At 37.1% G+C, this 26,953-nt stretch overlaps 1 protein-coding gene across 1 annotated transcript in view; it reads right to left on the bottom strand.

The window, feature by feature from the left end:
- Positions 1 to 26,953, bottom strand: part of METAP1D (methionyl aminopeptidase type 1D, mitochondrial) — a 77,893-nt gene that overhangs the window by 703 nt on the left and 50,237 nt on the right. Inside the window, exons 2-8 of the mRNA XM_066346600.1 lie at positions 17,844 to 18,001; positions 15,755 to 15,904; positions 14,223 to 14,371; positions 13,592 to 13,634; positions 9,019 to 9,182; positions 2,202 to 2,299; positions 820 to 867 (exon numbers count right to left, since the gene is read on the bottom strand). Coding sequence (XP_066202697.1) covers positions 820 to 867; positions 2,202 to 2,299; positions 9,019 to 9,182; positions 13,592 to 13,634; positions 14,223 to 14,371; positions 15,755 to 15,904; positions 17,844 to 18,001 — 810 coding nt within the window. The remainder of the gene's footprint in view (positions 1 to 819; positions 868 to 2,201; positions 2,300 to 9,018; positions 9,183 to 13,591; positions 13,635 to 14,222; positions 14,372 to 15,754; positions 15,905 to 17,843; positions 18,002 to 26,953) is intronic.

The raw sequence follows: 26,953 nt of genomic DNA, 5'->3' as shown, positions 1-26,953 counted from the left end.
AATAAGAAGGTTCTCCCCTCCCCTCCCAGGTACTTCCCCCAAGGGTTCGTGTTGTCATATCGCAAGGGCTGATAATTGATGTTGCTTACATAGTACACTACAAACTAAACAGTAGGAAGAGAAAACGTTACAGCATTCAAAATGTGTGAAGTTGCCTACTTCGTTCGTAATTTTTTAGAGGAAAAAGGGCATTTTAATCAAGCCTTAATTAGGACCCTGTGGATAATAACCACCCAAACACCAGTCCCTCTTATAAGTACCAGTGAGTTTCAAAAAATATTTGAATTTTTAAAACATGCTCAAAATGTTCATTAATCAGCAAATAACAATTTTCTTATTTCACTCTAATTGCTTCTCCATTAAATCCCACAGTCAGAAACATGATGCCTTCCGGGTCTTAGGTGATTAAAATTTGGTGGGGCTACCAATCACAGGATCAGCCAAGAATGGGCCACCAGAGAGTATGTGCCACTTGCTGACAGGGAGCAAGGGACATAATAGCCTCCAGTTACTAGGTGTTAATGAACGAACACACACACACACACACACACACACACACACCCCAAAATCCAAACACCACATTATACTGGTAACAGAATTAGACATTGGAGGGCTGCTGTCTGCTAAATGTGTCGGTAAGAATCTGATTTAGGAAGATGGGTCTCAAGGATATTATTTAATCAGATTTATTATGCATCTGAATTATTTCATTATGCTGATTGACTTTATTAGTCCTTCATGGGGCTGCCTGGCCTAGGCCAGCGCCATTGCTTCTGCTGGGGGAGCCTGGACTCTCTGAAGAGGAGATCCCGCACTGACCTATGGTGAAGGCCATTCCCTCCTCCATGAGTAGATCGCTGTCATTTGCTGCAAAAAATAAAACACGGGGTAGGTTGGGGGAGTGGGAATGAGAAATGGAGGGAAGACTAGAAAGAAACAGAATTAGAGGGGGGGTTGGGCTGTTCAAAAAACTTGGTAATTTAATTTTTTTTCTTTTGGGATATTAGTGGGGGTGGAGATTTCTAGAATCCTAGATGCCGGCTACCAACCAGGAGTTAAACATGGGGCGCCTGGGCCTTTGCATTTTCTGCACTTGGGGTCAAGGCCTAGCAGGGCAGCCTGGGTGTTTTAGACACTTGACAGGATCCCCCACTCCCACCTCCCCACCCCAACACTTGCTATGAGGTCTCCTGGCTTTGCTTGGTCCTGGGCCTTGTGATCCACCCCCATGCCAAAGACAAAGACATCGTGAGGAACAGATGCAAAGGAAAGGCAGCCACTTAGGGTACAGGTTGCAGTATGAGGCAAGGTCAGGGGTGACTTCAAAGAACTCCAAGTGTTGGGTCTGGGTCGGGCACATGTCTGAGAGGCCATTTCTGCCCTCCATCCTGGATCCCTTCTGAGCTGCCTCAGTGGGGCTCTTTTTTGCCCAAAGAGAGTTCTGACCTGTTGCATCTCTAGGGCTCTTCCAGGGGATGGGTTCCAGGCAGGGACTGCTCCCACCCAAGCACCAAGTTCCTCCAGGGACTGCTCCCACCCAAGCACCCAAGGAGGGGGTGCACACCTGCACAGGGTGCTTTGGTCTCTGTGCAGGTGTGCACTCCTCTGGGGGGCACTTCAAAGAACTGCCTCCTACCCTAAACCCCCTCCACTGCCTTGTGGCCCACCCCTGCCTTCCCACTGTAGGATGCACACCCAGGCAGTGAAAAACGAGAGATTCTGGGGAAGGAACACAGGGTGGGTATAATCTAAAAATCACTAAAGAGTACATGCTGCTAAATATGTCAGCTGTCAACGCTGTGTAGGATGTAATGAAGTTTAACCACAGCAGTCAGCAGTTAGAGAAGGGGGTAGAAAAAGGGAAACAGAAAACAGTCATAAGTGCATGCCGCTGGGACACTGATGCAGTGGCATTCTGTTTGCAGTAACTCTTCCTAGACAAATAGTCATTGTGCCTTCCAGCCATCACTTTCCCAAGATAAGACAAAAAGTAAAATAAACCTTATTTTGGGAATGAAAGTACTGGGCTCTAATCCAGTAATGTAGTAATGTGCTGGTTATGATTAAGTACTCTTTGAATCCTAATTTTGAATCCACACACATAAAAGGATGATGATGTGGATTCAAAGTTAAACCATCAGGAGCAAAACTGCCTTATCCCAACTCCATTCAATAAACAGCTCCTAAATTAACTTTCTTACCATGATGCCAAATTTCTGGATGTCCATGAAAGTAAGATCCTATCCCATGTCCCACAAAATGTGGACAGACTTGCAAACCATTCTGATGAGTTATGTGGCTTTAAAAGTGACCAAACAAAATATTTAATTAAATTAGATAAGTTCTTCATGCATACATAAATAAAACAAAGTCATTTTAAAATAGTCAATAAAAAGAAAAAAACAGTTATATTTAGAGTCAGAAATAATATGTTTTCATTATTCTGGAATAAATTAATATTTTTGCTATTGCTTATAAAACTCCTTTTGGAAAATGAAGAAGAAAGGTATGTATCTAACACAGAACTTTGCATCATTTACCTTAGTACAGCATTCAAACAAGACCACTTTTAGACAAGTGAGTGTGCATGCACACATATATGGATTGACATAACCAAACTACAGTGCATGTAATGAAGGTCATAAAAACCTGCCTGGTGTGTATAGGGCTTCACAAAAAGAATGTAAAAATTACTACTGATTTGGGAACTAAACAGAGGAAAAAATTTACGCTCTAGAAATGTGACTTCCTACTTCTATAATTCCCTTATTCTGATATATTTCAAAACATTATACATTTTGCAAACAGACACAATGTTTGCAAAACATTTGCAAATGTTTTGTGAGAGTGTGTATCACTCACACAAAAGGTCAAATCTGCTTTGTCCATATTCTTGAAACCCTCCAAAGCTTTGTGATCATTTAGGACTTCCCCTCCAGATCTACAGCATTAACGGGATTCATAAAGAATGCTTTTTAATCACTGTAATGCTTAAGAAAAACTAGTATTATCATTCTTAATTCCTAATGCTTCATGAGTCATTTCTACATGCAAATCATTTGGATTCCATCTATTCCATATAAATAAAATACAGCACATGTACTCCAACCCTAAAATCTTCACCTACAAGGTTAAGAAGTTGTTTTTGAAACTAGATACAAATGTTTATTTCTGGGAGTGCCAGAAAGACAAGAACACATACACCGTTAAAATATATACTTTCATGTGGATGAAGGGCATAGTGCCTAAACTCTAATCATAACAGTGGATTGGGATTTACAAGATTAAGTACTCTTTGAATTCTAATTTTGAATCCATACACACAAAAGGATGATGATGTGGATTCAAGGTTAAACTGTCAGGAGCAAAGCTGCTATTCAAATTCTTAACAAAACCAAAGTTTTCAGATCCCAAACTGGAGTTTCCAAAAGACAGTCCATTTACTTCAACATGACTCAAAGGCATGCATGTCAATATACTTTTCTCTCAACAGTTTTACCTTCATCCCCAGACCTGTAAAATAACTTCACTATAAACAGCAGATGGGCAGACTCTCATTCAGTTTTGATTTCCATGTAACTGCTAGCACAGAAAGAAGAAAGTTGATGCATGTGCTGAGGACAGGAATGATAAGTCAATGTTTTTAACTAGTTGTACTTTATGGATATTTATGTGTGTCTCTGCAGTTTGGACAGGAGGTGAAACAAGTTTCCTAAAGCCTTTCTATTTGTACCACACAATTTCTGAATAGAAACTGAGGATGGAGAGTGGATAGAGAATGAAAGAGATATTATTAAATAAGACATTTAATGATCCACATTTTTTTTTTTTTTACAAAAATGGACTCTACCTAAACCTGTAAATTATATTACTTTGTTTCAACAAACCTCAATGATTCTGAGAGCATTCAGTATAAACTGTTCTATTTTCTTTTAAAAGCTGTGGTTGGCAGGCATCACAGCTACATCTTAAATGTGGGTTACAATGGCAATCTTCATCTTAATTTCCAATGAAACGAAGAAAGCCCACTCTAAAAAAACACTTAGGGTCCCTTCCTCATCATACCTCTCATTCCTCTTCATAAAAGAAGCTGTGCAATTACTAGGTAGCTAAAGATATCTGAGTGCATTCTCCTACAACAATTTACTGCCTGGATCCTGTGGAACTTTGGGTTATAGGAATATCATAGAAGGTATATGTCAAAGGTCAAAAGGATGCAAAGGTAAGAGGATTTCACAGCCATGTGAAAAGAACAGGACAAATTTTCTCCAGTTCCTTGGTTGAGCACCCATCACAATGCTCAATTCCCAGGAGCTAAGTATACATTTCTGTCTACTTTTCAGGATATTCTCCTTCTGGACTGGTAGTTAGCTTTTTAACACATACCTACAGGGGATTAAATGGGATAAAAAATCTCATCAATGTTCCAAATTGCTATTTAAAGGCACACCCCTTCTATTATTTGGGAACACATGGGAGGCACAAAATTATTTACCTAATTCTAGGATTTAAATTTAACTTCATAAGGACAAGCAAAGTGACTTGTAGCAAATCCCACTCTAACATGAAAGCAAGAACTGGTAACTCTTGTCGCATGGGAAGGTGGAGTGTGTGCACCTCTCCTTGACTGGTGTGTTGGGGAACATGGAAACAGCTGGGTGGGCTGGGGTGGCCAAGAAAAGCCACAGGTGCTCCCAACACCAGCCATCATAGGGACAGGACCCACTTCTGAGCACAGGGTCTTCTTGCCCTGGACATTTCACTAATGAAGTCTGTCTGCTTTTTGCTGAAATCTACTGAAATGAACTCTCTTGGTATTAGCTCATGTGTTCTGATGTTTTTCTAACTAAAAATCCTCCTAGACAGTAGGACACTTCCACATGAGTCTGAGCACATTTATGATTTGAAGTCTTTCATGTGGAATGCTAGAGAAGGAAGAAGATGTAGAAAAGTAGTTTATGAACCTTACTTTTAAATTGTACGGTATTATTACTGTTAATGTTTCAGTTATAGTTGAAAGAGAAATCTGTCTTAAGGAATTTCATCTTGTGACCATTTTCTTCAGTTTAATTCCCTTTCATAAGACAGTTTTCCTCAACTGAAGTATTGTCTGGTTAAATTAAAATTCTTAATATATGTCAACTACATTTTTATGACTAAGAGTATGTTCCCCAAGAGAGTAGAGGAGTACTATATTTAAGGACACACTCTTCTAAAAAAAATAACAATACACATAAAAATAAGTATTTGTTGTTGTTTTACCATTTTTACCTGAATCCTATAAAGAGCACTAAGGGTCACATCTCTAACTTAAGAATCTCAAATGGCACCCGATTTTCTAAGTTATGAAAATTTCCCTTCATTTTCCAGATTTTCATTTTAAGCAGTACTTTTTAATACAGGAATGCACAAGTCCAAGGAGCCCCTCTAATGACAAGGAATGTTTAAGTATAATTAGTAATATACATATTTTTGAAAGCCTACAACTGTTTTCCAAATGAGTGATACATTTTTTTTTCAGACTGAACACCAATTATTGTATTTTTCTTACAATAGTCCTGAACTTTTATTTGAGGTTTTCTGTTTCTGAAAAGCAGACGTGATGGATTGAAATAAAAGATAATTTATTGCAATGCTTACTTTCATGTGCAAAGAGAAGCAGTATAATTGTAATTTACAGTAGCTGTCAAGAAAAATCCATCACAGATGACACTAAAATGACTTATTTTGCCTGAGCCACTTATTGTTTAAATGTGCATAATCTAATAGAAAGAGATTATTTTTAAAAATCTGCTTTATATTCTTCTAAATTAATATCAAAACATATACTTATGAATTAAACATGAAAAACCATTTATTGATACTTTCATCATGACATTTACAAGTATAAGTTTAAATTATTTTTGATTGAACTGTCACATATTTGTGATACATGAATTACACATTCACAATATTCTCATATGCACAGATTATGCCATCTAGAGATAATTACAAAAATACAGATTTAGATATATTTTAAAGCAAATGGACCTACAATGAGGATAATAACACAGTAACTTAACAATCACTAGCCCTCATGAAACAAAAGAACACATAGAGAAAAACTCTTTCCATTAAACTGTTTTGGCAATAAATACTTTTTCAGACATCTCCTCCTATCCTATAGGTTTCAGAGAATTTAAAAATTTATTATAAAGATCACTAGGTTTTTGGTAACATAATACTCATAAAAGATGCTTGAATGTTCTCATGATGTGTCAGTAGAGGGAGGCTATGCAAAACATGATGAATATCTTAAAATTAACGAGACTGAGTTGAAAAATGTTTGTAAACCTTCGGTCTGTAACGATTCCAAGTACTTTTGGCATAAAGGTGGAGATTGCTTGTTTATTTACTCCCTTGAGAGTTTGCCTGAATAGGAAAAGGTGAAATAATAGATGTCCAGAAACACTGCCTTAACCCATTAGAGCAAACATTTGTTAGAATCCGGGCCAGTTTCCTGTCCGGTGGCAGACATAAACCATATAAATAAAGAAATGTACTAGGTTAAAAGTAAAAAGTTCGTTGTCTGTTGTTGTTGTTTTTTTATATAGTTTTGTAAGTGCTGTTGTTGGGACTGCTGGTTTTCAAAAGAGCTGGTACATGCAAGTTCATACTCTGTGAAAACTGACCTTTGCATCTAAATAGCAAAAATCCAATGTCACTTTCAATTCTACTCTTCTTTTTTATGTATCTAGAATTAATTTAGTGAATATATAATGAAACACATTATCTTACATGGAGATTTATCAGATTTTCCAACTGAATGCTATGCTTTGCTAGTACTAGCTGGAATTCACCTGCATGTTGGTGTGGCGTGTGGCTCTTTTTTGTAAACAGTTAAGTCGAACACAAAAAAAGGGAACAAAGGTCAGCACCCAGCCGCCACTTGAATGTGAGATTTTTCTTTTTATTCCCCTTGATGTATACTAGGCTCTGTGTTATTAGTCTTAATGATGGAAAATTGTAGTGTTGATACAAATCTTTTTTTCAAAGTAGTAGGCGGGAGCTCCATTTGTTAGTAAGTTTTTTTGTGACTAAAAGCCACGGACAGTACATTTATGTAGCAGTAAAAGGCCTAGATGCTCTTTCCATAGCAGAGCTAATTATTCCTACTGTGACCTTACTGATCTAGCCTGTTCCTAGTACATCTCATCTGCACGCCTGTTCCTCTGTGTAGATGGTGTCAGAGAATATGAAAAACCCTATAATGAAACCATTTTCATGATGGAGAAAGGCTACTGGAGTTGCACTTGCTACAAAGAGGCTCAATTATATGAGTAATTGTGATAATTTTCTACATTCATAGCCTTCAATGGGGAAAAAAGAATGAGAGCCACAAAGGAAAATTACTTTAACAAGAAAGTACAGAGAGTAAAAATGGAAGAAGAGACAAAAAGGGGAAAAAATAACCAGAAAAAAAAAGTTTAAAAAATAGATCTGGAGGGAGGAATAGTGAGACAAGGAGAACAACAGAAATGCTCAAAAGCCCATGTGCAGCTGTGTTGCACAATTAAATTGAATTTTTTTCCTGCAGTTGATGAATGTGACTACTGCAAATGTGCCTCTGTAGTTAGCTATCATTTGTTGTTCTGTGACAGGAAAAGGATAATTACCTCTCAGAGAGAATCAAAGGCTGACATGCCCTTTAGACACAGCCATGAATGCAGAGCTCGAGAGAATGCTTGAATAAGAACTAGTGTTCTCTGCCCCCTTCTACTGAAGAATAAATTTTGTTAAAATGCAAGAGCACCACCAGTAAATTTGTTGAACCCTAGGTGTTCAAAAATATGAGGTACATCTATCGACTCATCCCATTTGCAAAAATAAAACTGCATTTTGAATTCATTTCTATTATATTCATGGACAGTAAGATAGTGAGATATGCATTAAATTTCTTTTCCCAGTAGGGGTCTGATTCAACATTTCCTATGAAAGAACAGAGAGACACTATCCTTTTTTCCCAGGCTAGTTAGCCTATAATTTAAAACTGTCAAAAACACAATTTTGTTCAAAGTCTTCAATAAAAGCTTCTCAGATATAACCCAAAGAGATTTTACTAAAGTTTGAGTCAGACACTGTTACAATATTTTTAAAGCCATAAATACATTTAACTGATATTTTACTGCCTTCTTTCTTAAAGCATTTGAGGGCTTATGAAGAAAAAAGGCACCATCTTTTCAAGGTGACTAAGCCATCCATCCTTCGGACAAATGGGAAGTATTCAATCGTTCATATTAATGAGAACAGTACTTTAAAAGGTACTGATGTGATCATCTTTAACAAAATGCGTTACTTTGAAATGAAAACATATTCTGCATGTCTACTTCAAAACAGTTATGGGGGAAAAGATCTGAAAGTAGATAACAGATTACAAAGAAAAATCTTGAATTCAGAAAATACACATACACTCCAAAAGCAAGCACAGACTGCTGAGCATAAACAATGGTTAACAGGAAAAATGGACCAGACCAAAAAGGACAGAAGATCACCTTTTCAGGCTGTGTGCTAATCCGCTGATCTGAATGGTAAAGCTGGCTTGAGCTAACACTTTTTACTTCTGTGTCATAGGAATACATTTAACTTCTTTCCTTTATAAAATTTAGCTTTTCTCCTGTCTCATTATCCAAATGTTAGGATGCTTAGCCCCTTCTTGATATTTTCCTCCATGTTTGGTGTGATTTTGAGTAAAGGAACACCACAAACCAACATGTCAAGCTAAAACAAAAGCAATCCTATAAATATTGCTTACTGCTTCTATAAATTTCTTTGCTGAACCTGATATAATTCATTAAAAAAAATTTTTTTTTCTTTTTAACCCAGGGAACACAACAACATTGCCACCTGGCAGTTCATATACTGGTATCAGACTGAAATGACGGTTCTGAATCATAAAACATGTCATCAATTTTATACCGAGCCACCAATAATCTTTGTACCATTTGCTACCCTCCCTTTACTTGTCAGTGTAAGGCTTACCTGATTGTGTTTCCAATTACGGAGAAGGGAGCCCCTGCTTTGCAAGCTGCAATAGCTTCATCTCTACACCTCCTGGCAACTGCCACTAACTTTCTACCACATTCATCCACATTGCCCACCAAAAACGTTTCAGAGGTGTCTCCATGGTAGCCATTGTAATAGACCTAAACACAGGCAGAAATTTAAAAATATATCCTTGTCTAAAAATCTACTCTTCTAAAGTATACATTGGATTCAGTTATATATTTAGCACATTCATATGTTTCACCCTTCCAGGATTACTCTTAAGTTTACCTACAAAAAAAGAAATAGATGTGCTGAAACCTTACAGAAATTTAAAAGATGAAGCCATGCAATATTATATGATTTTAACAATAAATAAGTGACTAGTATGGCTACTTCAGTATTGTGATTAGCAATACTATAGTAACATTTTGATTCCTCACTTTATTTTTGAGAAGACAAAACTATATATGCAAAAATTAATGACCATAGATGCTGACCCACAATTATTAGAATAGGTTTAGAGAATCCAGAAATATTTAACACAGTGAATAGTTTCTTCAATGTCATGAAGATATTTGATCTTTTATTTACCAGTTCTATACTTGGAAGTCATAGATAATATCAAGAAGAAATAAGATAGACATGTCAATATTATAACAGACTACAGGAAAATTTAGCTTGAAGAACTGAAGTGGCTCAATATAGAAATGAAAAATCTTGCCTGAAAGTGAAATCTTAGTTGAATATTTCAGATAGCAGAATGTTAACAGAAAACAAACAAATAAACAACTATACATCAATATTTAAAGACTTAAAATATAAGAAAACAGTGTCAAGAATAAAATTATAAAAAATATAATTTCATCAGTCTTCAATATTCAATAGTCCCTGCAGGATCTTGCAAGATACCAGATTCATTATGAAAATCAATACCTACCAAACACTATAATAAATATAAAAGGCTGAGAAGACTAATTGAATATTGATCCATTGATGTAGCATGGAATTTGCTATTTTGCATAAATTTGACCTATGTAATTATATTTCACATTTCTCTTTCTCATAAAGAGGAATGCAGAAACTGTTATACAAATATTTATCTGAGCTTTCTGTTTTAATATTAAATTAATGTCTTAAATCTGCACACAATTCTGCATTTAAAAAAATACGCTCCCACACTGTGAGGGAAGAAGGAAAAGTCTTTATTGTGACTTCAGTTTAAAAGTCTAGGAAATGAAATAGACAAGTAACTTGCCAAAAGTAGTGGCAGAATATAGAGGTAGATCCAGATTCATATGATGGATTATTGGCTTCTAATCCAGTGTGTTCTCTATAGTAGCAAAGTATCTTAATTACTTTGCAATAGAACAGTGTTTTTTATACATTCATTTCCATTTACAATTCAAGAAAGTACAAGTTTTAATTTTATATACAAGAATATAACATTTACTAATAAAAGAGTAATTATTTAAAAATTTTGTAACTGAATGTTTGTATAACTGCTATTTAAGTAAAACTGTATTTTAAAAAATTTTTATTTGCCTTTTCATATTACTTTTGCTAGCTTTCAAAAGGACTACTTGAAAGAGTCATATATATAACAATACTTTTGAAAGTCTGTGACAGTTACCTGTAATTACTGTTTGTACTCACAAACTTCTTTTTTGCACTTCGTTTATTTAACAAATATTTAGTTAGCTACTACTATGGGCATTGCATAGTCTATTTTTAAGTTGATTTTAGAGAGAGAAACATCAATTTGTTGTTCCACTTATTTATGTATTCATTGGTTGATTCTTGTTATGTGACCTGACCCAAGATCAAACCCACAACCTTGGCATATCAGGACTATACTCTAACCAACTGAGCTACCCCACCAGGGCTACATAATCCATTTTTTAACATTCAACTTTCAAGGGAAAAAGAAGTCTATTTTCTTGTGATATATACTGGACATAAAAAATTATAAAATGCAATGAGTATTTTCTGATAAAATATAGACTCTATTAATAAGGTTTTTCACTTAATAAAATATTTCACAAGGACTATAATTTGTTAAGATACTAACCTATATGTTTCCTTGACTCCTTTACATGTCTAAACAGTTGAAATTATTTCACTTTGTTTTATGAATTTTACAATTATGAAATTACTATGGCCCTGGCTGGTTGGCTCAGTGGTAGATAATTGGCCCAGCATGTGGATGTCCTGGATTCAATTTCTGGTTAGGGCACACAGGAGAAGTGCCCATCTGCTTCTTTACCCCTCCCCCTCTCGCTTCTTTCTTTTTCTCTCTCTCTCTTCCCCTCCTGCAGCCATGACTCAATTGGAGTGAGTTGGCCCCAGGAGCTGAGGATGGCTCCATGGCCTCCGCCTCAGGTGCTAAGAAGAGCTTGGTTGCTGAACAACGGAGCAATACCCCAGATGGGCAGAGCATCATCCCCTAGTGGGCTTGCCTGGTGGATCCCAGTTGGGGCACATGAGGGAATCTGTCCCTGCCTCCCCTCCTCTCACTGAATAAAAAGAAAAAGGAAAAGAAATTATTATAATGTTAAAAATAGAAGTGTGTATTAAGTCTTCTGGAAACTTAGAAAAGGCATGTAATATTCTCTTTGAACACATTGAAAGCAGGATGGAAGAGTATGATAATTTCATTCAAAAAAGCAATATTTTATTAGGGGGTGATAAGGTGAGATAATAAATGTAAAACCCCAAATCAGATATAATCAAAAGAAAAGTATATCATGAAAAATACTTTACTTCAGGTACACTTTATAAAATACCTCTTTCTACATGATTCTGAGTTGGAAAGATACCAACAGAATATGTGTGGAGCAAACGTTCAAGTATTCTAAGTAGGATAAAATGATATAAAAAGAATATCATCAATAAAAGAATATTTGGCTATATCTCCACACAAACTGATCTAAAAAAAAAGCCTGGATTAATGTGAACAACTAAAAATCTGACTGAACTCAACTACTGGATGCCAATTTTTACCTCATTCCCACTCTTATCTTGGTTGTTATGGGCTGGATAAAGAACAGCTATTATTTAAAACATTTCCTCTGCACCCCTATGTTCATTGCAGCAGTATTTACAATAGCCAAAATTTGGAAACAGCCTAAGTATCCATCAGTAGATAAGTGGATAGAAACCTATGGTACAATGGAATACTACTCAGCCATAAAAAGGAAGAAAAACTTACCTTTTGTGACAGCATGGGTGGACCTGGGGAGTATTATGCTAAGTGAAATAATCCAGTAAGAGAAAGACAAACACCATACACCATATAATTTCACTTATATATGGAATCTAATGAACAAAATGAACAAACAAACAAAATAGAAACGGACTCACAGATGTGGAGAACAGACTGACAGCTGTCAGAGAAGAAGAGGGGCATAGGGATTACAAGAGGGAAAGGGGCTGGGGACAGGTAGAAAAGGGTAAGGGGATATAGTGATGGAAGGAGACTTGACTATGGGTGGTGAACACACAGTACAGCGTACAGATGATGTGCTATAGAATTGTACACATGAAATCTATATAATTCTAGTAACCAACATAACCCCAATAAATTCAATGAAAAATCTAAGCAAAAAAATATTTCCTCATTAATAGAAACTATACTCCTTGAATGCTGTAAATCTCAACTAGCCTCATCAGATGTTTAAATTATATCTATTTAAATTTTATTTATTAGTTATCAGATGCATAGAGTTTATTTATTATCTACATAATCCAAAGGTATCATTACCAACCTTTTTAGCAAAATGAATAGCCAAAGCACAGAAAAGCCAAGTCTGAGAACAGTCAAGAGCCAAGAATATTAGAAAAGGTTTAGAGCTTGTAAAATTTAAAGTTTCTACATTAAATTATTTTGGTTGTTATTTAAAAGAAAGGTTGTTAACCATTTGGGAAAACTGAAGTTCAGAGAGGAAACCAATCAGCTTGCATGCTTTGAGTTCAAGGCTCTCTAAACCAGAAATGGAACATGATGCTACTACCTTCAGGGATTTTAATAAATCTAAGGAACACAGCTAGCAAAAGAGTTGCTGTCCAAATAGACTGACACACACAGGCCAACGCAGCCCCTAATGACAGACTAAGATAATGACAGGCCCCACTCAGAATCAGCAGGAAGAGGAAGATCAATCTTGGCGGAGTGAAGGAAAAATGCTGGCTTTCTTCACGTTAGCTCATCTCATACATATCTAGCTTCAGCAGCTGCCCAGTGCTGCGGTGCTCTGCATTAACTACACAGTGGATCAATAACAATTACACCTTCTCAAAAACATGACACATAGCAGGATTGGGTTGACATTTCACTTAGGCCAACATTGATCTCAGTGCATCTGATTCCAGCCCTAAATTCAAGTCAGGCCTGGGTTTACTTGGAATAAACACAGAGTTAAAGACAAAAAAGGAAACCAGCTGCCTGCGTCTGGGTCTAGAAGTAAACAGCACTTCCATCGGTGCAGTTCATTCTCAATCCACTCTTCTTCCTGTTGCTACCAACAATTCTGAAGTTGATCAAAGACTATTTTTTATATGATTTACTCACTGTGACGTCAATGTTGATAATATCTCCATCCTGAAGAGGTCGACTGAAATATAAACAGGGAAAAACGGTGATAGACAGATCTCAATAAAGGAATATAGAAATAAATACCTAATGACTACTATCACAAACCCAATGAGTTGCAATGATAATCTAGAGTAGAGGAGGAATCAGTGGAATAACTATACCTAATTTTTAAGTTACATTAGTCACATCAAATTTTACAAGACATATATAGTATGAACATATTGCCATTTATAAAAGTCTACTATTTTTAAACAAATGTACTTATTAGTTACCTTAATTTTACGAAGAGCCAAAACATCAATAGTGATAACCAAAATTTACCTACTTTTGGATTTTTACCATTTATATGGTTAAAATCTAAGGAGGTAAAAGAAATATTTAATGTATAACCACTCTTTTGTATTACATACTGCTTTCACAAACATTAAATGAGGGTATCATGTCCATGTAGAAGCAAAATACTTCAAATTTTTTGTTTTACCATAATCAGCTTCAAAAGTTTGCAGGTGGGCTTCAATTAAACAATAGTGTCTCTCACCATATGTTATAGATCTTAGCTTCATGTTTTAGTTTCCAAAGGAACAATATGTTATTAAGCAATGAATACCTGTCAGGAATACCATGACATAGCACGTTGTTTACAGAGGTACAAACAGATTTTGGAAACCCTCCATAGCCTAGAGGTGAAGGATAGGCATCGTGACTGATGATTTCCTGATGAACCAGAGCATCTATCTCTTCAGTGGTCATGTCAACCTAGAATATTCAATAAAGAAATTGTGCAGTGACAGCTGAAGACATTTTCTATATCTACTGACTATGCTTTTATCTACAGCACTTACACATGAAACTGTATAAATCTACCGTGATAAATTTGTGGTACAAAATGTTAATTAATTATGATTAACATTAAAATCCCAAATTGAACCTTTTTGACAATCATTTAAGTATACGATGGTGTTATGGACTATTAGGAAATGGAACTTTTAAACTGTTAAGATTCTTCAGATCATTTGTGAGACATTAAGTGGCATGACTCTTTTTTAACCTGAAAATTTTAAGAATATGTTCTTAGGCAATTCCTTCCTCTTTCTCAATGGTTAGTACCTTGGGCTAACAGAATATATATATAAGTACTCAAAAGGCTGGTCAGTTTAGATGACAAAGCTTGAAAAGTAGGTCAGCCCACACCTTTGTATCTCAGAGAAACATTAGGAGGGTTTTGCGGCAATGGTATGTGGATTACGGATCATCACTTAAAAAACTGAATCTGATACATTTTTTTTACAGCTTTGATTTTCACTGATCTTGATTTCTTCCATATTTAAATAAGCCAGTGTTTTTTTAAAATATTTTTCTCTTACTAGATGCTCTCCAATTGCTCCCACTCTAAAAGAAGACTATAACTGAGTTTTGTGAGCACATGAAGTCTATTTTCATAACTCATAAATCACGAATAAAATTCTAAAACAAAAGCTTTTATTAAAAACGAGCTATTTCTTCAATAATTTTCTTTGTGTCATTTTATATTCACATTATGTTTAATTACGTTGCTATAACAATTTTATGACACAGATGATACCTTAAGCGATTTCATTGTCCAGTCTCACTTCCTAAATCCTGCTCATCTTTTGGAAGCTACCAGCCCATATTTTCTTTTATGAACCTTATATAGCAGAGTGTTTCAGATTATCGTGGAAAAACTAAATCTTGTAGTAAGACAGTTGTACATAATTACATTGCTCTATTATCCATAGCTTTGCGTATCTGGTCTGATCTTTCTTTGCAAAGCTAATGCAGGAAAATAGGAGACAAAGGCTGAGGCAAGTAACTCCTCAGGCACACAGAAGTAATGCGGGGAATAAAAGCAGAAACCACAAGGCAGGAGGAAGGGGTGAAAGTCAAGCCGGCTGCTCTGGTAAACCTGCATGAGCTGATTGAGCCCCGGCATCTCCAGAGTTCTATTTAAAATTGAGTATGGATTTTAAATGGTTTCTTGAATAAAGACATGAAATAATACAGTCCCTTTCCCCCATCCCAACACTTTACTTAATTATTAACAAATTAGATGTGTACAAAAGAGGAGTTAAAGGGAAAAAGGAAAAACAAGAGTCCTTCTGAAGCTTGGTGAGACACCACCTTTAAATTCTTCCCAGCCAGGAGGAGGACATGACGGGCCAGCTGACAAGCCTGACGAAGCCCTTGAATCTGATCTTCATTCTTAACTTCTATGCTGTCTCCCCAGTCGGGTATAATGCCTGTCGTCACATAGTCTGGCTTCTTTATGTGCTTGAGGAAAAAGGATTGAAAACGAAGATCAGAACCCAGCGCATGACAATGGGATCATTTTTTCAGACACAGCCTCCTGCTTCATGGAGCTCTGCCCTTCCTGCCCGGGCACCGACCTCCAAAGCCAGCACAACAGACCCTCCAGGCTGCCCCCAGTTCCTTCCCTTGCCCTTTTGAACTTAGCATTGCCTGTTAGTGCTGTCTCTGGATGGTCTGTTAACCTTACTGTGCTTTGAGTCAAACTGGACTGAAGTAGACTCTGGTCAAAACAAACAGTAGTTTTCTTTCTTCCTTCTCCCAACCCCATTAGAAGCATACTGTCATTGAAGAAAAATAGCACCAAGCTTCTAAACTGTCAACTCGCTAATTAAGAGCACTTTCATCTTCTTAACACAAAGATAAAATTTATGCAAAGGATAGCTCACAACACCCTCTGCTAATGAACACATGTAAAAGGCTGACTGTCAAGGCCACCAAAGCCTATCACATACACACTTTCCTTACTTTGCAACTGTACCCAAACTAATAAGGGACCAGACAATAAGACAAAACAGCTTTCTTTTCTTTTTAAATACATAAAAAATACCTAGAATATCTCTATCATTTGTCAAAACCCAACAAAGTATCCCCCCAAACTCAAAACATTCAACTCTGATTACCCTTGCAGAACAATCTCCATCACTTACTTAAATCCAGCGGCGGTATTCAGAAAATCAACACTATCTTACACACAGAGCTACTCTCTGTCCCAAAGTTTTGCACAGCTCTTTATAAACTACTTACGGAAACTGCTACACAAGCACTGTTGAACAGTACCCAGCAAGGCTACGCAAGAGTTGAGGACAGGAGCTGAGAGAGATAACACTATTCAATTGACATCACGGCACCTCTGGAAGGACATCTCAGAGGATTAAAGGACCTTCACTTATTTTTGTGTGCCAATGGGCCATCCTGATACAGGTAATGCAGCCGTTAGAGCTCTGAATGAGTGTCTCTCCCCTATGGCTTTCCCAACCAATGCCCACGACAATCCCTGTCTCCCCACAGACTCTGCCCTTAGCTCTGCTTTGTGACCTGGCCAGGTTACAACTACAAGAAGTAGGGCTATTGAGTTGTCACTGAAATTCTAAAACAATACATTCACCTCTTCAGAGGTTTCTTTTTCTTTTGGAACTAAGAAAATGCCAGGAGCATACTTTGGTGGCTTGTCTTGATAGCCCTTGCCACAGAAATGGGTCACTCACCTTCAGGAAGTATAATTAATGTGACTTCACTGTGAAAAAAATAAAACCACATAAAAGGGGGAAAGCAGGTGATTTTTGTGACTAATCTATATTTCTTTCAGCTATTCTTGTTATTCCTAAATAACCCACACACATCCTTTATAGTGCATAAAAAAAAGAAAAGAAAGAAAAGGAGAATAGATTGTCTTTCCACAGAATTGTAATTGCTAGGAAAAAAAGTTCAAGAATGCTCTGAGACAAGATGTTTTCTTTAACTTACCCTAAAGGATATTCAAAGACAGCAGCATTAATAACAAGAAAAGTATAAGAGCAAGCTTTAGGGGAAAAAATCTAGTATATTAGTTTCAAGTAATCTCTCTTGAACAATTCCAATTTTATAGTCAGATTTTTCTCTAAAAACCTACAATACATGTAGTTTTATTTTCAGTTACAAATTTAATATAGAAAAATTCATGGTAGAAATCTTAATTCTAAATAAGCTTAAGAGTTGTAAACTCAGCTCTTTATTTTAAAAACTTAACATTATAGAACTGCAGGATATTAAAAGTTCTCAAATCACAATTTAAAATCACAAACCAAGTTTTAAAATTATGATTCAAATACCTTAGAAATCAAAGGTGGAAAAACATCTGATTGCTCTGCAGCTAACCTTTATCTTGGCTGGAAAAAGCGGCAGATAATAGGCAATACAGTACCTTAGGGACTGGATGAGCTGAAGAAACTGCAGCCGGCAAAACTATATTGTGTGAAATATCTCTTTGTCTCCAGAAAAAGAAATTTCTTCTTTGTTGACTGCTTGGCTGCTTGTGTAAGTAGATATGATTGAGTGGTGAAGAGAAAATTCTATGACAACCTAGGAGCAGAAAGAGACACATTTTAAGTAAAATAAAATCCTAACATAGTGCTACATTTTAAGATGTTGAGTTGTTGCCTATTAAGTTATTATTCTAATCCTTTACTGGCTCAAAAGGAAAAGACCCAAAAAGAAAGAAAAGCAGTGGTGTTCTGAGTTTCAATACAATAGTAGCACAGCATATTTATTAGCTAATACTATGTTTATATAAGTGTTTGACAATAGAAAACTCTACTCTAACGGAAAACAAACATATTGAAACATCTGCTGAGCACCAGGTCTGTGAAAAGAACGATTTCTGCTGTGCCACCTTATGCAGCAATGTCCTGCATGACCCCAGACTCAGGGCACTGTTTGGGTGGCTTTTCATTCTTTAAAGCCGTGAAGAATCATGGACAAATTGCCAGCTACACTTTTTGCCCTCATTCGGATTACTACTCTGTATTAAGTTCATGTGCAGCGGGGCATCATACTGAAATTCATTGTGATGAATGCGCAAGTCAAATAAAGACTAGATAGCAAAAAGGTAGGGAGTAACCCGGAAAGTAAGTGAATATAGGGTCCAAAATTACTCACAACAGAAAGTTTGAAACACCTATCAACATTTTAAATGCACATATCCTTTGACTCAGCAATTCATTCTCCTAAGACCTTACCTTGCTGATATATAATGATGGATATATGAAGATGAACCCTACTGCAGCATTGTTTGTTGTAGAAAATAATAGGAAATAACCCAAATATTCATTAGTAGGGGACTGTTAAATATACAGTATTACAGTATATCTACACATCAGAAAACTATAGCACTATTGAAGAGAATAAGCCAAATTATTTCCAAGTATTGATATGGAAAGAAGTAACAGTATATAGTTAGGAAAATTGCAAGTGCTGATATGTATAAAAAGCACATTAATGTAAAAAAGAGCTTATATACATATTTATATAAACTTGAATATGCCTATAATATTTCTGAAAAATAATAATCATCAATCGTGGTTATTTCTGGGGCATGTGATTGGGGCCGGGGATAAAGACTTCTTGAGTCATTTTATTTTCTTCTACACTGTTAGATTTTTAAAAACCATTTACTTTCATACCTTTTATAACTAAAACAGTAGTTTTAAAAATCCCTAACATGTCATAATCGCCTTTCAGGTGTCAGCAAACTACAGTCCAAAGCCTACATCTGACCTGCTGCCTGTTTTTATACAGCCCATACCTAAAAGAGATTTATATGTTAATAAATGGTTGGAAAAAAAGAAAGAGAAAACTAATATTTTGTGACATGTGAAATTCCAATTTCAGTACTCCTAAATAAAGACTTACTGGAACATAGCTGTCCTCATTGGCTTACAGTTGTCTATGGTTGCTTCTGAGCTACAGTGGCAGAGTAGTGTCATAGGAAAAAAGATGCAAATTCTTGGGTCCTCTCTCCACCTACTGGGATGAGGGCAATCTGTGCTTTAACAAGCCCTCAGGGTGGTTCTGCTGCACACACAAGTCTGACAAGTACTGGCCTGAAGTAACCTTTCAGCTGTGAAACACAATGGCAACACGAACTGCAGATGAGTACTGGCTCCAAAACTCAAGAGATCTAAGTGACTTGAAAAAAGGCACCAGTGCAAATAAATCCCAGTGGTTATTGATTGTCATAAATTTTTACATAATCTTATGTTCTTCTATATAAGTTCAGTTTAATATTGTTCAATTAAACTTAGAGAGGTGTTTTGCATATTATTTTTAATAATACCAGACAAAATGTCCATAATATCACTTATAAAAAAAGTAGGCTGAGGTATTTATATATTTTCTAAGGCTTGTAAAGTACAACATTCCCCTACAGATACCACTATTCCAAGATTGCCATGTGTATGTGAGTGTCCGAGTAGTATCCCAGGAAAAGCAGATGGTTAGAAAACAGAAGTCTGGAGTTTCATCTCAGCTCTGCTACTTGCTAGCTGTGTGGTCCTGAGCAAATTTCTTCTTTTGGGTCTCAGGTGAGAATTAGTTGGAATACAGTACGTGAAAGTGACTTGCATTTAACAGATGCCCAATAAATGACAGCTCCTTCAAGAACACCTTCAGAGTAAAACAAGAAAGAAAACATGGGCTCCACTATAGCTTCTAATACTGAGCACTTATGTGTCATTTACTGCGCTAGGCACTTTACATATGTTAGCTCCTTAATCTTCCAAAAACCCTATGAGTTGTGAACTGTTATTACTCCATTGCACAATTGAAGATAGTGAGGCACACAAAGGTAACTTCCCAGGGGACATGCAGTAAGTGCCAAAGCTGATGAGAAGCAAGTCAAGTTGCTCCCAACAAGTATATTACTTCTCTCATATGCATGACAAAAAATGAGCTAAAACACATGGAAACACCTAAAAAGTGTGAAAGGCAGCAAAACACTACTAAAAGTTACTACTATTAAGTTATTTTTCCAAAAGTGGTCATGGGTTGACTTAGTCCTTCCACTCTCTCAAGACAAGCTCTCTTGTTGACCAAACATATGATTCAGTAAGAAGCTGGTCTGGCAGTCTGTGGACACAAAATGGAAAATCTGGGTCCCAGATAAAGCAAAGCAAAGACCCAGGTGGAACCAATCTGACTATGGGTCCCCCAACTGCATCAGTAGATCAGACCAAAGACATAGTTTTCTGAGGATAGTATGCACTATGATTACTATTAATAATAACATTGATAGAAATAGTAACAGTAATAGTGGTGAACAGTTAACAGCCACATGCTCTGACTAAAGCACTGTGCTAGGTGCTCTACATACATTATCTCTTACCCACTTTGTCAGGTGGGCAGGCAGCTGTTGATGTCACTATTTGACAGATGGGGAAGTAAGGTTCAACCTCTGGCAATGGGTCCATGGCTGGCCATGCCTCAGGTCCTCTTAGTCCAAGTCCAGGGCTGTTGCTGCCACTCCAAGCTGCCTTTCAGCAGTGTGCAGGCGTCTAGTGACCAGCATGCTTTGCTTTAGAATGTGTCTCTTCAGGGAATGGATTTTGAGGAAATTTTTTTTTTCTTCAATCATAAAAAAATAAATATCATGGGACCAGCCAGCATTTAGAATAAAGGTACTTTTCATGAAAACTGACCTAACTGAGAAGTATTTTGATAGTGAAAATAACATGATCTTTGAAGTCAGACAGGTCTGAGTTACCAAATTTCTGAGCCTCTCTCTCATCACCATTATATGGGAGTGATTTCCTCACCACTAGGCTGGTGTGAGCATTAGCTGAGATAACAAATACGTATGTATGTAAAACATCTTTAAAAAGTAGGTGCTCCATGAGCATTAATTTCTTTTCCTTTCCCTTCTTAACTCTTTGTTACCTGTGGATCACTAAATTTATTTATTCTTTTATTCAACAACTACTTATGGAGTTCCTCCTATATGCCATGCTGTGGACAATGTAACAAAATCCTTGCTCTTGTGGAGCTTATATTCTATGGTTTCTACGGTGGGTCACAGACAAGAAGCAAACCAACAGTTACGTTAGATTATTATCAGATGGTGGTATACGTGATAAAAAAAATGGGCCAAAATAACACAGCATGGAATGGCACGCTGGAGCTAACTTCTACTCCTGGTCCTGTCGAGAGCTAACTCTGTGACCTTGAGCAGTAACATTAACAGTGAGCACTAACTGAGCTTACTGGTCCTGTGTCACAGATGCCACCCAAGGACACAGGATGAGGGAGTTGGACTTCATAATGGTTGAGGTCTCTTTTAGCTCGGACATTTATGCCTTCATTCACCAGCATTTGATTGTCATGCTACATTCCAAGTAATGGGATGATGTAGACCCTGACCAATTTTAGGACTCATGAAGGTTTTTTTCAATGTGGCTGATAATATAAAAGAGAGCTCATCTTTATCAGTATTATCAGGTACAAGTACCCGGTCAGATAAGGAGAATCTTTTCTGTGTACTTAAACTTGAACCAGGAAGTCATCACGCTCCGACTAGGACATCTGGATGAGGCTTTTGAGACATTCACTTCCAGGACGAACAGTGTTGCCAATGGGCCTGTTCTGCCCAGTGATGGGCGCACTGCTGAAAAAAATGTAGGCCCATCCACACGGGACAAGCATTGGAAACACAGCCTGACTAAAGTCAGTTTGTTGACCACTTCCATAAAATACACTTTTATTTGAAGCAAAATCTTTTCCTTCAACATGATAAAAGGCATCATGTTAATGTTGTTACAAGATAATGGGATAATAAGGTGCCATACCATATTTATTTCACTAACTATTCATTACAAACCAGGGGGAGAAAATCTAGTGTTTTCATGGGTGAAATAAAGAAATGGGCTTAGATCAATATGTGCCTTTCGAAGATAATTTTGCCAATTAACATGTCCAAAAAATAAGGGAGGGGTCAAGATCCTCAACTTTATCATATTGTAATTAATAAATAGTAATTAACAAATTTTCTAAATGCAGAGTAAGCAAAATTAAAATCCCCGTCCCAATGATGTTTAGGGTCACAGGTTAACCAAACGACAGTATCTGCTACAGATCATTCTAGGAAAGGTCTGTTGAGTTTCTAATGTATTAATATTTCCTTTCTTTGTAAAAGCTCTGCTTTGTACACCTAAGACTAGTATGATGGTATATGTCAATTATATGTTGATTTTAAAGATAAGTAAGTAAAAGTGTTGCTGGTACTTTCTTGTAACTACATCTAACTTCCAACTGGCTGCCTTCACCATTACAGCTAACTTGACACACGACGCCCATCATCAGAGGCTGGAACACCAGCCAGGTTTCTGTGGGTCACAGGGATGATCTCTGTCTCTACGCACCGCTATAATCTCAGGACACCCTCTTATGGTAAAGCTATTTCCAGGAAACCAGGTTCAGGTGGGTACTAGTGATTGCAAGGGGCAAGTGCACTAATCTGAAGTTTAACAGATGCCAGGAGAAAACCATCAGAAACCTCAGGGGAGTAGGAACCCCAGATCTGCAAGGAGCTGCTTTGGACTAATTTGATCTTAAAAGTGAGTGCTGTTACTGTTGATTATGTAATAGAAACTATGTAGGGTTTTCTGAGGCAGTGAATCTATATGTTATTTGTCATGAACACTAGAATATTTACTGTTATCAAAGGTAATAATGAGAATTATTTTCATTGTCACAAAAATTCTATCAGTGCCTAGTTTGAACTGAATGTAGAAAACGCTAAGCAACGGCTTCCTTCACTTCACGGAGGAGCACGCTGTGGGGCCTGAACGTCTCCTGAAATTGCTGTCTGTCCTCCCCATCCTGCCGCACATTTTTTATGTTTTAAATCTGTATCTGCAATAAAATCTAGGTTATGATTTAAAATATTTTTTATATTTGGTAATAGCATCAATTTCTAAGAGCTACATTTTACTTTCCTTTACATATGGGGTCTGAAAGGTGGGATTACAGAATTCAAGTAGGACAGAGGGAGGAATGCATTTTCAATGTAATTGAAGTTGCTACACAAACATACCCTGTATTTACTGGCCTCTTACTCAGGGTCCAGTTTAATTGTTATCTGCTCATGCATTCTATACCACATAATGAAATGCTTCCATTTCACCCACTGAGCCCTGGGTTTTTATGTGCATCTCTACCAATGACCCTTAATTAAGCCGATTTTTTCCTTGAAAATGGGAGTTTTCTTTTGGTCAACAAGTATTTTTAAGAGAGAGGTGTGAATGAACTTTCAAAGAGACATTTAAAATGTTTATTATTTTAAGCACTGGTAAAACTGAACAAAGTATATTTGTACTAAAGTGTGGGCTACCAATACCTGTATTTTTCATTGTACATTTCCAGGGAAGCACTTTCCCCCTGCGGTGTGCCATCAATTCCCTGTTATGTTACATTTCAGAGGTATCAAATATCTGAGTAGAAAACAAGACAATAAAGTAGCCTGTACTACTTTACATTAGCCAACAATGTCAACCAGAGATAATATGTAATTTAAAAGACACCTGTAAAATGTCTTACTGAATATATTTTTTATAATGATCAGCAAATGCCAAAGTCTAGTAACAAAACTATTATTTATAGCATATCAACATCTAATTGATTTTACAAATGGAGGTAATTATTTTGGATGAAGGGAGGAATGCCTGCCAGATTTAAGTGATTTATGATTACTAAGAGAGAAAACAACGTTTTGCTTATTCATTTTCAAATACAGCTCTTACACTCATCGATAATTTAAATTTTAAACCAAGTGATTTGCTTAAATAATGCGTTAACTTAAAAAAAAAGCAGATAGATATTTTTAACCATTTAGAAATATTGCTTCCTACAGCAGGCTCAGAAGGAACTGTGCCACAGAAATACATTTTCAAGGCAGATTCAGAACCACAGAAAGACCTCGGTCCTGGCCGGTTGGCTCAGTGGTAGAGCGTTGGCCTGGCGTGTAGAAGTCCCGGGTTCGATTCCCGGCCAGGGCACACAGGAGAAGCGCCCATTTGCTTCTCCACCCCTCCCCCTCTCCTTCCTCTCTGTCTCTCTCTTCCCCTCCCGCAGCAGCGAGGCTCCATTGGAGCAAAGATGGCCCGGGCGCTGGGGATGGCTCCTTGGCCTCTGCCCCAGGCGCTAGAGTGGTTCTGGTCTCAACAGAGCGACGCCCCAGAGGGGCAGGGCATCGCCCCCTAGTGGGTAAAGCGTCGCCCCCTGGTGGGCGTGCCAGGTGGATCCTGGTCGGGCGCATGCAGGAGTCTGTCTGACTGTCTCTCCCCGTTTTCAGCTTCAGAAAAATTAAAATAAATAAATAAATAAAATAAAATAAATAAAAAATAAATTAAAAAAAAAAAAAGAAAGACCTCACTTCCCAAACGCCAACCAATGACCCAGAGTAGGAGCTCAGGCTCTTACAGCTCCCTGCGCTTCAAATCCAAAAGCTAACAGTGTAAATACATCCATGCCTTATATTTCCTGACTAAAACACTGTCTGCTTGACAGGTTTGATAACTTGTGCAAATGTTGCAAAAGGAAGGTTAAAGAGTCTGTATCCCTTAATATAACTGATTTTTTTTTTATAACCCAGCACCAAGATACATATTTCAAAAGTAAATGAGGAGATTGAAGATTCCTTCCCATTTTAAGGAGACTATAAAGCAGAAGAGAAGCTCATGTTTCACAAGAAATAACCTGTGCATTTGTTGGGAGAAAAAAAAAAAAAACCCAGCTAAGGGAATGCCCCAGGCTAAAGCAGATACTGATTGGGCAAAGCTAAAGGACAAGGGCCCTTGAAACTAAACAAAAGCAAATTCATTCTGTAGACAGATGCTGATTACATCAAAGCAACAAGGAACTTCCCCAATTCCAATAAAAAAAACAAAAACAAAAACAATATCTGTCTACAATCTACACAATGAGGACAAAGTAAGTTTTTTAACCAATCCTAATTAACATTATTAAATTTGTTTTTAAAAAGTTTCAGTTCAGTCGAAACCTATTCTGGTGTCTTTTCAGCAATGGGCTTCTCTAGACAGTGGTTTATTCATTCCCATGGACGCGTCTGGAGAGCCAAGCTGGCCATGCCATCAGCCCCTTCCTTCCAGGGGTTAACTGCTCCGGCTGCCAAATAAAATACAGAGCGAGCCATGTAATTACAGAGACAGTCAAAGGGCAGGCTCTATTTTGAAATCTATTTGCACAGACAAGGTCTTCCAATTGAGCTTACAGGAAACTGGCTGGTAAAGAGCCTCCTTCTCCCCAGATGCTTTCCACACTTTTCCTCCCGTTCAGGAAATCATGGATATGGACACCACACACCATTGCTTCCCGGGTCTCCAGCTAAGATGCCATTGCAAGGCGAAGAATATATCTTTTTCATAAACCTTAAAAAACATTTCCCACCCTAATTAACTGCACTTGGCAACAGCCTGTGAATGAGAAGATAAGGCTACAGTATTTATTAAACAACATTTATAAAGAGGATGCATGCCCAGTTGTTATGCAGGTATTAGAAAACAGATCGTTTTCTTTAATGCTCAAAATAAAGCACACAGATGAGTCTCAAGTACTATATTTCCCCATGTATAAGACGCACATTTTTTGGGAAAAATTTGGGGTCTAGAAACTGGGTGCATCTCATACAGTGGTTGTAGTTTTATTAACTTGCATTTCCTGCCTTTTTGCACTTGTTTTTGCACTCATTGTTGAAGACAGTGATTCGTCATCAGACACAGCTGAGGACAAGTGGATGGGAGTTTTGACAGTGACAAGGAGTTGTATGAATTTTATGGTGAATAAAACTTGAGTTCAATAACTTTATGTAATACATTTTTTTCAAATTTTGGGCCCCAAAATTAAGGTGCGTCTTATACATGGGAGTGTCTTACACATGGGGAAATATGGTATACGGGCGTAAATTCTTATCTGAAATAAAAGATTCTACTTGACATCCAACAGTATTGTCTTTGAAGTTATATATATAGCTAAGACTGCTAAAACAGCAACAAAGACTCCACAGAAACAAAAAAGAAATGTGCAAAATATTTTAAATGACAAAAAAAAAATCACAAGTCACTTTTACGCTAAAACATGAAAATATGTTGTAGTGGCTTAAAGCTCTAAGTTTGCAATATCTATGAGACTTCATCATTCTCATATTAAAATAGATTGGGCCATTACTGCTAATAAAAGTAGTCAAATGAAGGTGAGATAGCAGTCTTCACCAGAGATACTCGCCACACAGCAGAGCCTGGGAGTCCTGGTTCTAGAGAAGATGAGCTGCAAAGTCAGCCATAGGTAGAGCACTTTGGGCAAGAGGAAGGGTGGTGGCCTGAGGGCACTCTCTTCCAATAATAACAACATTCAAGAGTGATACCCAGGTCATGGCAAAACATGACCTTCCCCAAGGCTCCATCAGGAAGTTGGTTCCACGCTGCATCCCTCCTCCTTCTTAAAATTTCTCAATAGCAACTGATATAA

The sequence above is a fragment of the Saccopteryx leptura genome, chromosome 7 (genome assembly GCF_036850995.1).
Source record: "Saccopteryx leptura isolate mSacLep1 chromosome 7, mSacLep1_pri_phased_curated, whole genome shotgun sequence".
NCBI lineage: Eukaryota > Metazoa > Chordata > Mammalia > Chiroptera > Emballonuridae > Saccopteryx > Saccopteryx leptura.
This window is presented reverse-complemented; position numbering and strand designations above follow the sequence as displayed.